General features: G+C 43.8%; 2 protein-coding genes across 2 annotated transcripts in view; one reads left to right on the top strand and one right to left on the bottom strand.

Moving 5' to 3' along the window:
• LOC114664408 (glucagon-like peptide 2 receptor) overlaps positions 1 to 6521 on the bottom strand; it is a 38598-nt gene extending 32077 nt beyond the window's left edge. Inside the window, exon 1 of the mRNA XM_051918816.1 lies at positions 6037 to 6521. Coding sequence (XP_051774776.1) covers positions 6037 to 6138 — 102 coding nt within the window. The 5' untranslated portion in view covers positions 6139 to 6521. The remainder of the gene's footprint in view (positions 1 to 6036) is intronic.
• Positions 1 to 12980, top strand: part of mprip (myosin phosphatase Rho interacting protein) — a 438384-nt gene that overhangs the window by 50307 nt on the left and 375097 nt on the right. The gene's annotated exons all lie outside the window — the stretch shown is intronic.

Genomic DNA, 12980 nt, shown 5'->3' with positions numbered 1-12980 from the left:
GTTTCTACTTCACTTTCAGACATGCTGTGTGACCCTGAGTCACTTATTCTGCCTGAAAACCAAAAGTAATAAAAATACCCCAACCTCGGGGGGGATCAGCCAACTATACAATAATAATGTCCCCCCCCCCGAGCCTCTTTCTGAATATTACTATCACTCGTGACCCATCACTGTCCCGTCTGTGCCCCTCAACGCTTGCCAGCCTGCATTGCCTTTCCTTGCCTGGCACCCTTTTGCCTTGGCACTTGTATGCCACAGTCTAGCTGGGCTCTACACATTCCCTGTTATCAGCCTCCCTGACGTCAGCACAGAATCACGTCAGTAACACATCGCTAAAAGCCTGACACCTCTGTAAGATTATGAAAGCAGACCCCGGGCACAAGCTTTCTTGAAAACAAAGCAGAACACGTAGCTCACATCCTGGCATAGTCAGCTGACTCCAGTTTACGTGGGCACGCTGGCTCAAATAAACGTCTCTAAATCCAGGCTAATCACTTTGCATGTGCTTCAAAATCCACATTTCCATTTATTCGCTTAGCAGACGCTTTTCTGTAAAGCGACTTACAAAAGAGGTCAACATAATCGAGTAAACATCGGTCTGGGGGACTGCTTGGGAGCAAGTGTGGCAGGACAAGGGTGCAAGATGAAGAGCTGAAAACAAAATGCTGCATAAGCTGGTTACAATTTACAGATTTACAAAATCTAATTAAACAGAAATTCATCCAATAAGAGGGTCTTCAAATGCTTCTTAAAAATCTGAGTGGTTAGGGTGACCCGACCTGTGAACATCACTGAATGATAGGAATAAGATGAAGGAGATTTAGAAATCAGTGGTGGACCCTCTCATTACATCACTGAGATGGTCCAGCGGTGTCATGGGGCCGTCATACTGCATACACAATAGATATAGTGCCTTGAGCAGCAAGGACTCTGGAGCAATCAGAAATGTAACCTTTAAATCAAGTTGATACTAGAACCCCACAAACACAGAAGCAGGACTGCAGCTCCTTTGGATGGTACATGCGGGTCCAGGTTCATGCTGTGCGATGGGCGGTTGATGAGCTACGTGTCCCCAGCACCTATCGCCAGACTGCTGTAGAGTCAGTGACATTTGTCATCCTTTTCTAGCGGCGGAAGAAAAGTAAATCCAAAAGGGTGACTGTGGCACATGGAGCCAGTGTCACAAGCAGGACCTGACAGGTTAAAGGTGGGCATGAGCAGGATGAACTGAAGGGTCAGCTCTAGGGTTTCAAATCCAAATAAGGAGGGAAAGCTAATAAAATCAATAATCATTTTTAAAAATATGTTCTTTTTTTGGCATTGATATATGTGTTTATTTTTAGAAAGCTGTTATTATTGTCAGTCAGTCAGTCATTATCCAACCCACTATAAACTAACACAGGGTCACGGGGGGGTCTGCTGGAGCCAATCCCAGCCAACACAGGGCACAAGGCAGGAACAAACCTTGGGCAGGGTGCTAACCCATCACAGAAATAAATGTTGTTGTATCAGTCAGGTTCTCTTGCTGTTTCCCACAGGAGTGAACATGGCCGTTTGCATCGAGGAAGAGCAGCGGGCAGTGAGACGCTTTTTATGGACCAAAGATGTACCAGGAGCTGAAACTGACAGAAGGCTCGCTGCTCAGGATGGAGACCGTGTTTGACGACAGCAGAGTGTTTACAAATGGAGTGAGAGGATCAAAGATGGCCCAGGAGGTCCTCTATCAACGGCAGCATTGAGCAAGTCTGTATCATGATTGTGACGAACCGAGGAGGATTCGGACACCTGGTACACTTTCAGCGTATGAAATGGTGGATGTTTATTCCTAGAAAACAACAAGAGATACGGCCTGACCACTGTGAGTACAAACAGGCTGCTTAAACTTAAAGACGTGTGCGGGGGAAAGCTGTTCAGCCAACCCAAACAAAATGTTCACAAATGTGCAGATAGTTATGGACTTACTGTAATATAACATCTGAGAAGTAATGCACCGATAAAGTTATTATTATTATTTATTATTACTATTATCTGCTCAATACATTTAGCTCAAATGACAGCATTGGGTGCAGGGCAGCAGGGGGTCCCGGAGCCAATGACAGTCCGCTCCAGACTGTGTCACCTCAGGTCAGCTCAGAGTGACAAGGTGAAGAACTGAATTCAAAGTGGGACGTCGGCTGAAAATGTACCTGAACACGTGAAGAACACGCCAACTCCACACAGACAGTGCGCAGGCCGAGAGTCCCACCAGGGTTCCTAGGTGCTGTGAGACAGCAGCGTTCATGACTCATTCAGTATTCAAATATTTTATAAATCGCTCCTCATCTGCGCTGCACTGCACCCTCTATTCCAGTTAGCACACTAACAATCTGTGACGGTCAATCAGTGTCCTTTTGCTGATTCTTTTTTTAATACAGTGATTTATAAAACATTGATTAATTAGACTATTACTAATTACACAGTAGACATCTTTTGATCTGCTATATTTGAATTAGGGTTATCATTTGAATTCTGCTTTGAATGAAAGTATTTCTTTAGCGCTGTTTTCATTCAGGAATCTATAGGCAGCAGTGAGCTACACACTTAGATACACAGGATATAAAGAAACAAAGTGGTGAAGTCTCAAGATGGCAGAAAAATGTGAATACACACACGCTGAAATTTTTCCCTAACTGCACAGCTGGGTGGTACTGACTAACAAGAAACTCTTGACTCTGTGAATAGTCAAGGGTGTGATTAGGGTGGGTAACCACATCTCTCACCCACCTTATCTACTTCTGCATTCCCCCATTTCCAGCAGCTCTGCTTTTGACTCGGTGACGGAAAACTGGCAGACACCCCGACAGGGTGACGTGAGCACAACAGAATGGAAAGCCTGGCACGACATTGACTATTCAGCATCCATAAGCTGTAAAAATGAACTTCCCTTTCAAATGTCTTCCATTCTAACAGTTCATTCTTGGAACAATGAGGGAGGCATTCACAATCAAAAAAGCCGCAGGGACAAACATTTCAGTATAGAAGAGGTCTGAATTTATATGGAGAATTTTTGTTGGACTAGAAAACTTCACATCTTACATTAATCATAAGAGGAATTGGTAAATACTGGACTAATTGATATACCTCATATTATATATCCTTGGCATTGGAGGCACATGCAACTGGCAAGTGATGCCTTTTATGATGGGAAAAAAAAAAAAAATATATACATATACCATAAAATAAAATAATATGAAAGGCACCATATGATAGAATAGAAACTATTAGATAGATAGATAGATAGATAGATAGATAGATAGATAGATAGATAGATAGATAGATAGATAGATAGATAGATAGATAGATAGATAGATAGATAGATAGATAGATAGATACGAAAGGCACTATATCATAGATAGATAGATATATAGATAGATAGATATCTATCTATCTAATCCTGCCAACTACGCTATCTATCTATCTATCTATCTATCTATCTATCTATCTATCTATCTATCTATCTATCTATCTATCTAAACCTGCCAACTATGCTAACAGCTGAAATTTATTGACACTCTGAGTAATGCCTAAAACAATACAAAGTAAGGCATTGAATAGATAAAATGCATAAATATGAGCTGATCAAAGTAAAACAGAATGATGGCTGATAAACTTGTGCTGCCCCTCTGGGCCGTCCTGTTCAGGTCTGTTGCTCAGGCTGCTGGTGGTTTGGCTTTTCCACTTTCTCACCTCCTTGGTGTCACTACGCATTCTGTCTGACCTCCCGTTCGATCGTCCTCTTCCTTCTTCTTCCGTTCCCAGCTTCTGTTCTTCTTTTATCCAACTCGATGTTTCAGCTTCAAACTCGACTTCCCACCAGGTACAGAGTGGCTGGCAAACTCACAAATATCCAAGTCAACCTTTGAACCATTTGCAGGTTGCAGGAGAGACTCTGCTGCTGCATGACTACCAGCTTAGCGCTCCCTCCCTGTTGTCAGGCCCTTAAGTGCTGCTTGACTTTAAAACGGTGGGACCCCTCAGGTAGCTCCCAGCGTACTTCTCTTAAAAACTTTGAAGATTTTCTTGTCCTGTGAATTTCAGTCTAACTGAAGATGGCTTTTATAGGTCCTTGTAATTAAGGCATTTTGTTCCAAGCTCATGACTTGTGAGAATCAATTCTGTAACCTTGTCCCTGTCACACTTGTTCCAAAACAGTCTCCCAGACTGATGTTTACATGATTATGTTGACATTTTTTGCAAGCTGCTTTGAACTGGCGCATCTGCTAAGTGAATAAATGTAAATGTTAAGTGTGCCACAGGGTGCCACTTGCCTCAGTTAGTGACAAGGTGCTGCCTACTAGTTGCCTGAATGGGTTTTACCATCTTCATGCAAGTTCTCCCTGGCCTGTTACTCTCCTCACTGATATCAGTAAATTCACTTTAGGGCTTGGCTGGTGGGTGACAGTGTGTTGCAAATATCAATGATGCTCCCTCTCTCACTTTCTCTCAGTGGCTCATACAGAACCTCCATTTCATGTTTCTTTTTGTACTAATTTTATGACTGTTTGATCTATTTTATCTTGCAGAAACGACAGACTGCTTTTTTATTTTCCATCTTGCCAAAAAGGAGAAACCTGTGCTAAAAGAGACCCCATTTCATCAAAGACCAACCACACTCCATTTAGAAAAGCCAAAGAAGCCAACATGCAATGTGAAGAAAGCCATGTGGATGCCCTGAGAGGCCGACAGACTGGCACTGATTTGACCCTGGACCCCCTGGAGGTGTGAGGCAGCAGTGCCAACCGGCGCTTGACTGTAATCATTTATTTTCTTCTTATTATTATTGTTATTAAACTTTATATCTGCATTTTACTTGAGAACTCATCACAGCACTCAGTGTCTGCACTTAGTAAAGAGCTGTATATTTAAAAATAAGCTGAATTATTATTATAATATGATAGATGTGAAATGCACTATATAATAGATGACAAAGGCTCTGTATAATACATAGATTAATGTGAAAGGCACTATATAAATATATACCATATTATATATATATATATATATTTTTTTTTTTTTACTTTTTCACTTGATGCTTTTATCCAAGATAACTTACAACAGTTGAGCTTGTTTAAATGCTTTTTGTTTTTCCATTTGGAGCACACGCAGGTGAAGGGACTTGCTCAGGGTCACACAGCATCAGCAGCCGGGTTTGAACCCACAGCCTCGGGGTTTGCAGTCTAAAGCCTTAACCACTAGATAGATAGCATAGTTGGCAGGATTAGATAGATAGATAGATAGATAGATAGATAGATAGATAGATAGATAGATAGATAGATAGATAGATAGATAGATAGATGTGAAAGGAGCTATATAATAGAGATAGATTTATAGATGTGATTGGCAATATATAATATAGATAGATAGATAGATAGATAGATAGATAGATAGATAGATAGATAGATAGATAGATAGATAGATAGATAGATAGATAGATATGAAAGGTGGTCTCATTGGCCAAACTACACGTAGTTATAATAAAACGTTCTTAGATCTGTTTTGCTTTCTTTACACTCGAATAAACTCTTAAAGTGACAGTTTAACCTCTCAGACCCTTTAACTCCAATTCCATGTTGGTTTCGGGGTGCAGCCTGCAGGATGGGATGGCAGCCCATTGCGGACACGCGCTCACTCACCCCGGAGAACATCCTACACAAACACACAGACGAAATTGACTGTCTGCAAAGACCGCTGCGCCACCCCGCTTTCTAAACGTATCCCTTCGAATGAGTGAGCCGCTTCCCTTTTAATTATTCATTTTTTTAGTTCTCCTCTATTATTAATATTTTTTTCCTTCCTTCCTGACGTTCTTTCATATCTTAAGATTTTTTTTATATGATCATTAATCCTACCGCTGTCATGTTTAATATTAAAGTCCAATTCCTGCTGATAGATCTTCAAAGTGATCCGCGGGACCCCGAGAGCTGAGATCAATGCGGACCACGGGGCGCTCCTTAACGGCTTCGCAGGAGGGTCCCGCCCGGCTCCGCTTTCTCTTACCTGTTTGCTTTCCCACAGAGACATAATCAGGACCAGAAGTGACCGCACGGTCGCCCTGCCGGACAGCAGCTTTCCGCCCCTGCTGGAAGTGAAAGTTAGCATGAGTTCACTTTTTAAACGCGTTAGGTCGCGGACGGCTCCTCGTGCATCCTCCTCCTCCTCTTCCTCTCCCTGTTCCTGCTCGTGGCGCTTTTACACCACACATCCACCTTCAGGCGCAGTTCAGACACCGGCTCCTGGGTATTCTCATTGCCTAAAACCAAAAGTCCGCACCCTTGTGATGTCAACGCGAAATCCTCTCGGGAAAAAAAAGAAAGAAAAAAAACAACCCAACGGGATCCAAAGGCGAGAGCCGCGCGCTCGTCGGCTGCCCCGGGACTGACAGCATCGGCTCGAGTTGTTGCTCCTCACTCAACTTTACAGCCAATCAGCGCCGGTGTCAGACGCTCTGGTGTCCGCTCGCTGACGGAAGGCTGCTTGAGTGATAAAGCGAGGGGCAGCGGCGTGGGCCAGCCTGCTAAGGACCTTGAGAGTCGACTGTGTGTCACCAGCAGCCAAAGCCGGGTTAGAGGCGGCTGAGGGGAGAAGCCAGGAGGGAGAGGGGACTGCCTTTTGTGGCGTTGTTAGCCATTGGCCACTCTACTCTTTAGTATTTCATGTAAAAACAAAGAAGTAAACGTGGCGGTGGCGAAAAACGGGCGCAAAACGGCCCAGGTGTGATTTAGTTTATACGGTGATTGTTCAAGACAATTGATTTATTAATTGTCTTGAACAATCACCGTATAATCTAAATCACACCCGAACCATTATGCTTTGCGCCCGTTTTTGACCAGGCGCTGGACAGGTGGAATTGACTACACGGCGTTAAAACGTTACAATTATCGACATAAGGAATACACCGGCTCCACAGCTGGCATCGACGGTAACGGGCAGAAGATAATTAATAAAGAGCAAAAAGTTCAAATGAGATGAGAAACGAAGAACGGCCACATCATCTACCCATCCAGTGCCAAGAGAGCACGACTCGGCAGTCAGTAATGGGCAGCAGGATGAGCTTAAAAGAGGGGGTCTACATGTTGGCCGTCTCCAACGTGAGGGGATGATCAGTGCTATCTGCATGACTTCGTAATGCCCAGTATTCTCCAGGCTGCGATGGCACATTAAAAAAAAAAGTTCACTCCGCGTTATAAAACACAAAAAAAAAATATTTTGGAAAGCACTCTGTGGTCAGCAAAAAAAAGGTCCCGCCATCTTCTAACGTTTTTAAGATAGCGCGACAAGCAAAGAAGGGACAGATTTCTGCGTGACACGTGCCCACTTCTGTGTTAATTTTCCACTCTAACGTCGCCCCCTATGGGTGGGTCCTGCGATGTGCTGGCACCCCGTCTGGGAATGTGCGCTGCCCAGGGCACCATGCCACGACCCTCAGTTGGATTTAGAAGGGTCTCTTCTGCTTTGTGTACTTGGTCACCGCCTGGCATCTATCTGGGTAGCATTTTGTTTTCTTTTTTGAGATTTTCTGTTCTTTCTTACCAGCTCAGGTTTTTATATTTGATACTGGGCTGTTGAAACGCTGTTAAGCACATTCTGAAGGTGCTGTACACAACAAAGGTGGGTTAATGAAATAAAAATGTAGTTAGGAGAAGGTGAGCCGAGGGAAGTGGTGGCCATTAACATCAAATTTGATGGTTACAACACTGCAAATAAAAACACTGTGAGTGTTACAGAAGCTAATCTAATCTCTTAATGTGCCCCGTAGAATCTAAACTTTGATTTTTATAATTTAATATTGACATAAAAGGGAAAGGATGTGCTTTATTTGACCACATGACCCCTCAGCCATATGCTTAAAGCAGAAGGATTTGATTAAATACTCAAGAATAATCAAACCAAGAGCGGCAGGAGGTCACGCGGAGCTGGACAAACAAATCTGAAAGCCATTTATCAAGCAGGCCGGCGGCCTTAATCGTCCTGTTTTCAGCCCGTTTTGCTGGGTTGCTCTTTTTGTAATGGGAGGGAGGGAGAGAAGAAGCGCATTGACACACACCTAGTGAGCACACACACCGGTTTGCCAAAAATCTCCGACATGCAGAACACATTGGAATGATGAGACTTGGAATGGGTGGATAGGTCGAGATGAATGACTGTAGACAGACGGACAGACAGATATAAACGGTGCCACATGATAAATGTGAAAGACACTGTATAATAGATAAATGTGAAGACACCACATAATAGATAGATATTAAAGACACCATAAAACAGACATGAAAGGTGCTGTATATAAAGTAGATAGATAGATAGATAGATAGATAGATAGATAGATAGATAGATAGATAGATAGATAGATAGATAGATAGATAGATAGAATTTGGTATAGTAGGCAGGATTAGGATGAAAGGCACTATATAATAGAGGGAGAGAGAGATAGAAATTAAAGGCACTATGTAATAATTAGATAGATACTTATGAAAGGTTCTGTATCACAGACGGACAGTAAGTGGCATTTAGCAGGACTTGGTGGATGGCCTACATGTGAGGACAAATGATTCTTGAGGTCTGAGAGGAGCTGATCCCGTTCTTCATGATGGATCGGAACCCGTTAAAGCACAGGCTCCTTCTCCTAAGGACGTGTGGCGACACAATGCCTTCCAGCTAACTCGATGTAGGCCTTCCACATTGCCCCATTCTGCAGGTCCTTCACGACCGCCGGCTGCTCAGCAGGACAGGCTGGTGTGAACTGGTCAGAGGTGACAGGTGAGCTGCTGGTGGCAATGCCTGTCATTTGTAATTTCCTACTATTAGTGCTTAATTCATGAGTTCATTTATTACACGCTGTGCTTTAATTCAGAAGTTACAAAGTGTGAAATCAAGCCTCACAGCCTGGAGCACTTTTTCGTTAGCACCTTTCTATTTTTAAGAACTTTGGTCCACAGCGTACAGAGACACTTTGACGGCGAATCATTTCACTGAGTTGTAAAGCCTGTGGCTTTGCTCTCAGTCACCATAAGATGTGATAATGAAATGTCAAGATGCCTCTCTCTGAAAGGGCAATCGCATAAAACCTACATAAAAAAAAAGCATGAAGAGAATAAAATGACACACACCGCTACCTACAGGTGACAAAGGTTTCAATGAAGGGACGGACAGATGAGCAGATAGATGTGACCAGTGACCCACTGCTACACAAAAGAGAGGAGAGGCTGACAATTCTTCCAGAAGTATCAACTAAATGTCTGCTGTCTCTCTAGTGAGGGTTAGGCCACACCCCACAGTAACCAAAGTGATAAGTCCCGCCCCACTCTGTTTATATACCTGCAAGTCTTTGCTGTCACTCAAGTGAGGGTTAAGCCACACCCCACATTGACCAAAGTGATAAGTCCCGCCCCACTCTGTTTATATACATGCTAGTCTTTGTAGGATTTATTAGTGATGGTGGGACAGGCTGAGACCTCCGACACAGATGATCACAGAGTAATTGAGAATCACTTGAGTGCTGCTGTCCTGTTTCGGCTGAGCACTGTTCCCTGGCTTATGTTTAACTTTCTTTTTTGCGTTTTCCTGGTTCATTTTTAAACCACTGTTTTCAGGTTTTTATTGTATTTATGTATTTTTGTAATCAGTGTCCTGTTTATCTCTTTATTATGTGTTCTGTTGTGTTCCTTGTGTGCTGTGGGTGTGGCCACAGTGACATCACATCTGAAGGACCGCCCTGAACCTACATATAGCGGAGGCAGAGTGCTGCAGTGGTTCATTGGCTGACGTTTGAGGAGGAGGCCATCATGGTGAGTTTTGTTTTGGATTGTTTCTGTTTTAGGATTTCATATCTTTTAGGCAAACCCGTATTTAGTGTTTTTATTTTGTTATTCTTTTGATCGTAACAAATAAATATCGGCATTTGAAAAGATTTTGTGCTGGTCTTGTGCCCAGGCTAGAGGGGCCTCCAATACTCCACCAGCCGGCTTGAGAAGTGTCCAGCTGCAGTCAGGACTGTTTTAGGCCTCGGACAGATCTGAGCACTTCAGACACTATGAGGTCCATAAATTGACGCCCCCACCCCTTCTGGACACTCCTCCCCTGTATCTCTGGTGAACAGACGCCCCTCATGACAATTTCAGTTCCCTTTAGTTCCTGCACTCAAACGTGGATTCAGCATTTATTAAACTTCTAAACTAGCGAGGTCTCTCAGTTCTGCACCCAAAGCGGTCATTTTGGTGTCATATATTAGGAACAAATTGAACAAAAGATCTCCCCATTTTGTATTTTTTAGTTTACATTTTATATCTGCGTTTGCCATGTCTCATTCACAAGACCACACTTTTTAATACGTTAGTTATAAGCTGCGCTCAACGGAGTGGTAGCTGTGTGGCTAAGGATCTACACTGGCAGTCAGAAGGCTGACCCCACTTAAAAATGGGAAATGCTAAGGAACAAGATGAAGAAGAATAAATGACATGCGGCACTCGGCTACGATTAACACTCCATATTCTTATAGACTCTGAATGGAATAAATCAGTCAAAATATGTAATACTACATTTAGGAGCTCTTTAGAGTGCTGTCTGTGTTATATCATTAGTACCGTATTATTACTGGGGTACAAAATTGTAATATTTATATTCATTGTGGAGGAGTTTATGCTCCAGAGCAATGACGCACTTGCCCTCAGACGCACGAAGAGGCGTAAAGTAGTCGTTTGAGTCGCCCAGCTCAGACCTTCACTGTTAGCCGAGTGACTTTGTGTACCCATTGGGGATGGCAGCTCGCGCCCCCGCCACAAATACCAAGAGACGCTTTGTCACAAGAACGACAAACAGACATCATTAAGGTTTGGGGCAGCCACCTGTATGATGGGCCTTGGCTGCAAAAAGGGAGTTAAAGATTGTGAGTTGTCCAAAACAGAACTGAATTGAATCAAGATGGCCGCTTTAAAGGCCAGTGTGGGGGAGGGTGACGTCATCGGGGGGGGGGGTCTTGGAAGCGGAAGTGACGTCATCAGAGGCAGGGCTGGAAAGTGACGTAATCAGAGGCGGGGCCGGAAAGTGATGTCGTCAAAGGCGGGACTGGGAATGACATCATCAGACGCGGGACCAGAAAGTGACGTCATTGGATTAAAGTCCACATGACCATCATCATCAAGTTCTTCTATGCGAAGTTTGAAAACCATGATGACTGATTGAGATCATTGATGTGAGGTAGAATGCCCAGTGTGATTTGGGCTGGACGGTGTCGTGGCCTCGGAACCCCGGCAGATTTTGTTTTTTCTGTCCTTCTTGACCATCGGACCTTACTTTTATTCTATGTTAATTAGTATTGCCTCATTTTATTGTTATATTTTGTCTTTTTTCTCTTTCTTCATCCTATAAAGCACTTTCAGCTCCTTCATTTATATGAAAATGTGCTCTAGAAATAAATATTGTTGTTGTTGTTGTTGCCATCAGAAGCAGGGACCGGAAGTGACATCATCGAAGGTGCCGGAACCCTGCGGGATTAATAATGAATAATAATAATACATTTAATTTATTCAGCAAGCACCCATTAACATAACCTGAGCACGTTCAAGACACGGGAGGACACATTCAGGTGAAGCTTTTTTATTTATAACTAGCTGATTACCCAGTGGCGGCACGGTGGCGCAGTGGGTAGCGCTGCTGCCTCGCAGTTGGGAGACCTGGGTTCGCTTCCCGGGTCCTCCCTGCGTGGAGTCTGCATGTTCTCCCCGTGTCTGCGTGGGTTTCCTCCGGGCACTCCGGTTTCCTCCCACAGTCCAAAGACATGCAAGTTAGGTGGATTGGCGATTCTAAATTGGCCCTAATGTGTGCTTGGTGTGTTTGTGTGTGTCCTGCGGTGGGTTGGCACCCTGCGTGGGATTGGCTGGGATTGGCTCCAGCAGACCCCCGTGACCCTGTGTTTGGATTCAGCAGGTTGGAAAATGGACGGATGGATGATTACCCAGTGGCTTTGCTCACTGAGTGCAAAGGAAAAAAATAAAATGTAGTCTATAAGTTATTAAACAGTAACATATTAACATTTTAAGAAGTAAAGATACATTGAGCACTACTGGAGTGGTTTCGGGTAAACTACATTTTAAAGGCACTATAACACAACAGGTAAGTAGTACTAACAGCAGCTAAAATGTATTTGGATCATCTCTCGGTAGTAGATCCCTTTTGAAAGGCGCTACACGATGGCTGTGATATAGAAATTACATTTTCTATGTGAACGTCCAAATTTCTGCCTGTGGTAATGTGCCTTACTGGCATTACCAGCAATTAAGGAAAATTAGTTTTGTGTCCTCTGCAGTGTTAAGAGAGAAAGGCTTTGGTTTGGAATAAAAGGAAGAAAGGTATAAAGAACGGAAATTTGCCTTTTTCTTTTATATAGTGTAGAGAGACGTCTTCGCTGATGATATGAGCGCCTTTTGGGGAGCGTCGCAGCGGGTCTCGTGTAGACTGGGGAGACGGCCCTGCCATTACCCAGCCGGGATGGCACTGTCGGTCCTCCACTCCTGTGCGTGCCTCCCGCGACCTCATAACCCTATACGTGCAAAAGAAAGTGCGAAGCACCTTAATATTAGTTTGCTGCGGTCTAGAAAAGGGATCCCGTGTTTGCAGTTGTCTGGTCTATAGCTCAGGGGAAGGAGGAAAAAAATTAAAAGTGCTGACTTTCACTTAAGGCAGAAGCGCAGTCACCGTCTCAAAGGCCGGCACAGCTATGCGCGCGCCAGCTGATCGACTTTTATAGTATTTTTGTAGGGCAGGAGGCGCCACTTTTTGCAGACACATTCACGTCATCGCGTGCCTATGGAGGGATGGTGTGGAACAGGTTAATTGGTTGGCACGAGGGCGCCAAATACAGAAAGGAATTACAGCGCCCGACAACCTTGCACTACGTGCCTGTGATTCAAGAGAAAAATAATTCTGATAAATGTGGACGCTGCCCTTCC

This window comes from Erpetoichthys calabaricus, chromosome 14 (genome assembly GCF_900747795.2).
Source record: "Erpetoichthys calabaricus chromosome 14, fErpCal1.3, whole genome shotgun sequence".
NCBI lineage: Eukaryota > Metazoa > Chordata > Cladistia > Polypteriformes > Polypteridae > Erpetoichthys > Erpetoichthys calabaricus.
Note: the sequence above shows the minus strand (reverse complement) of the source record. Positions and strands in the feature narration are given on the sequence as shown.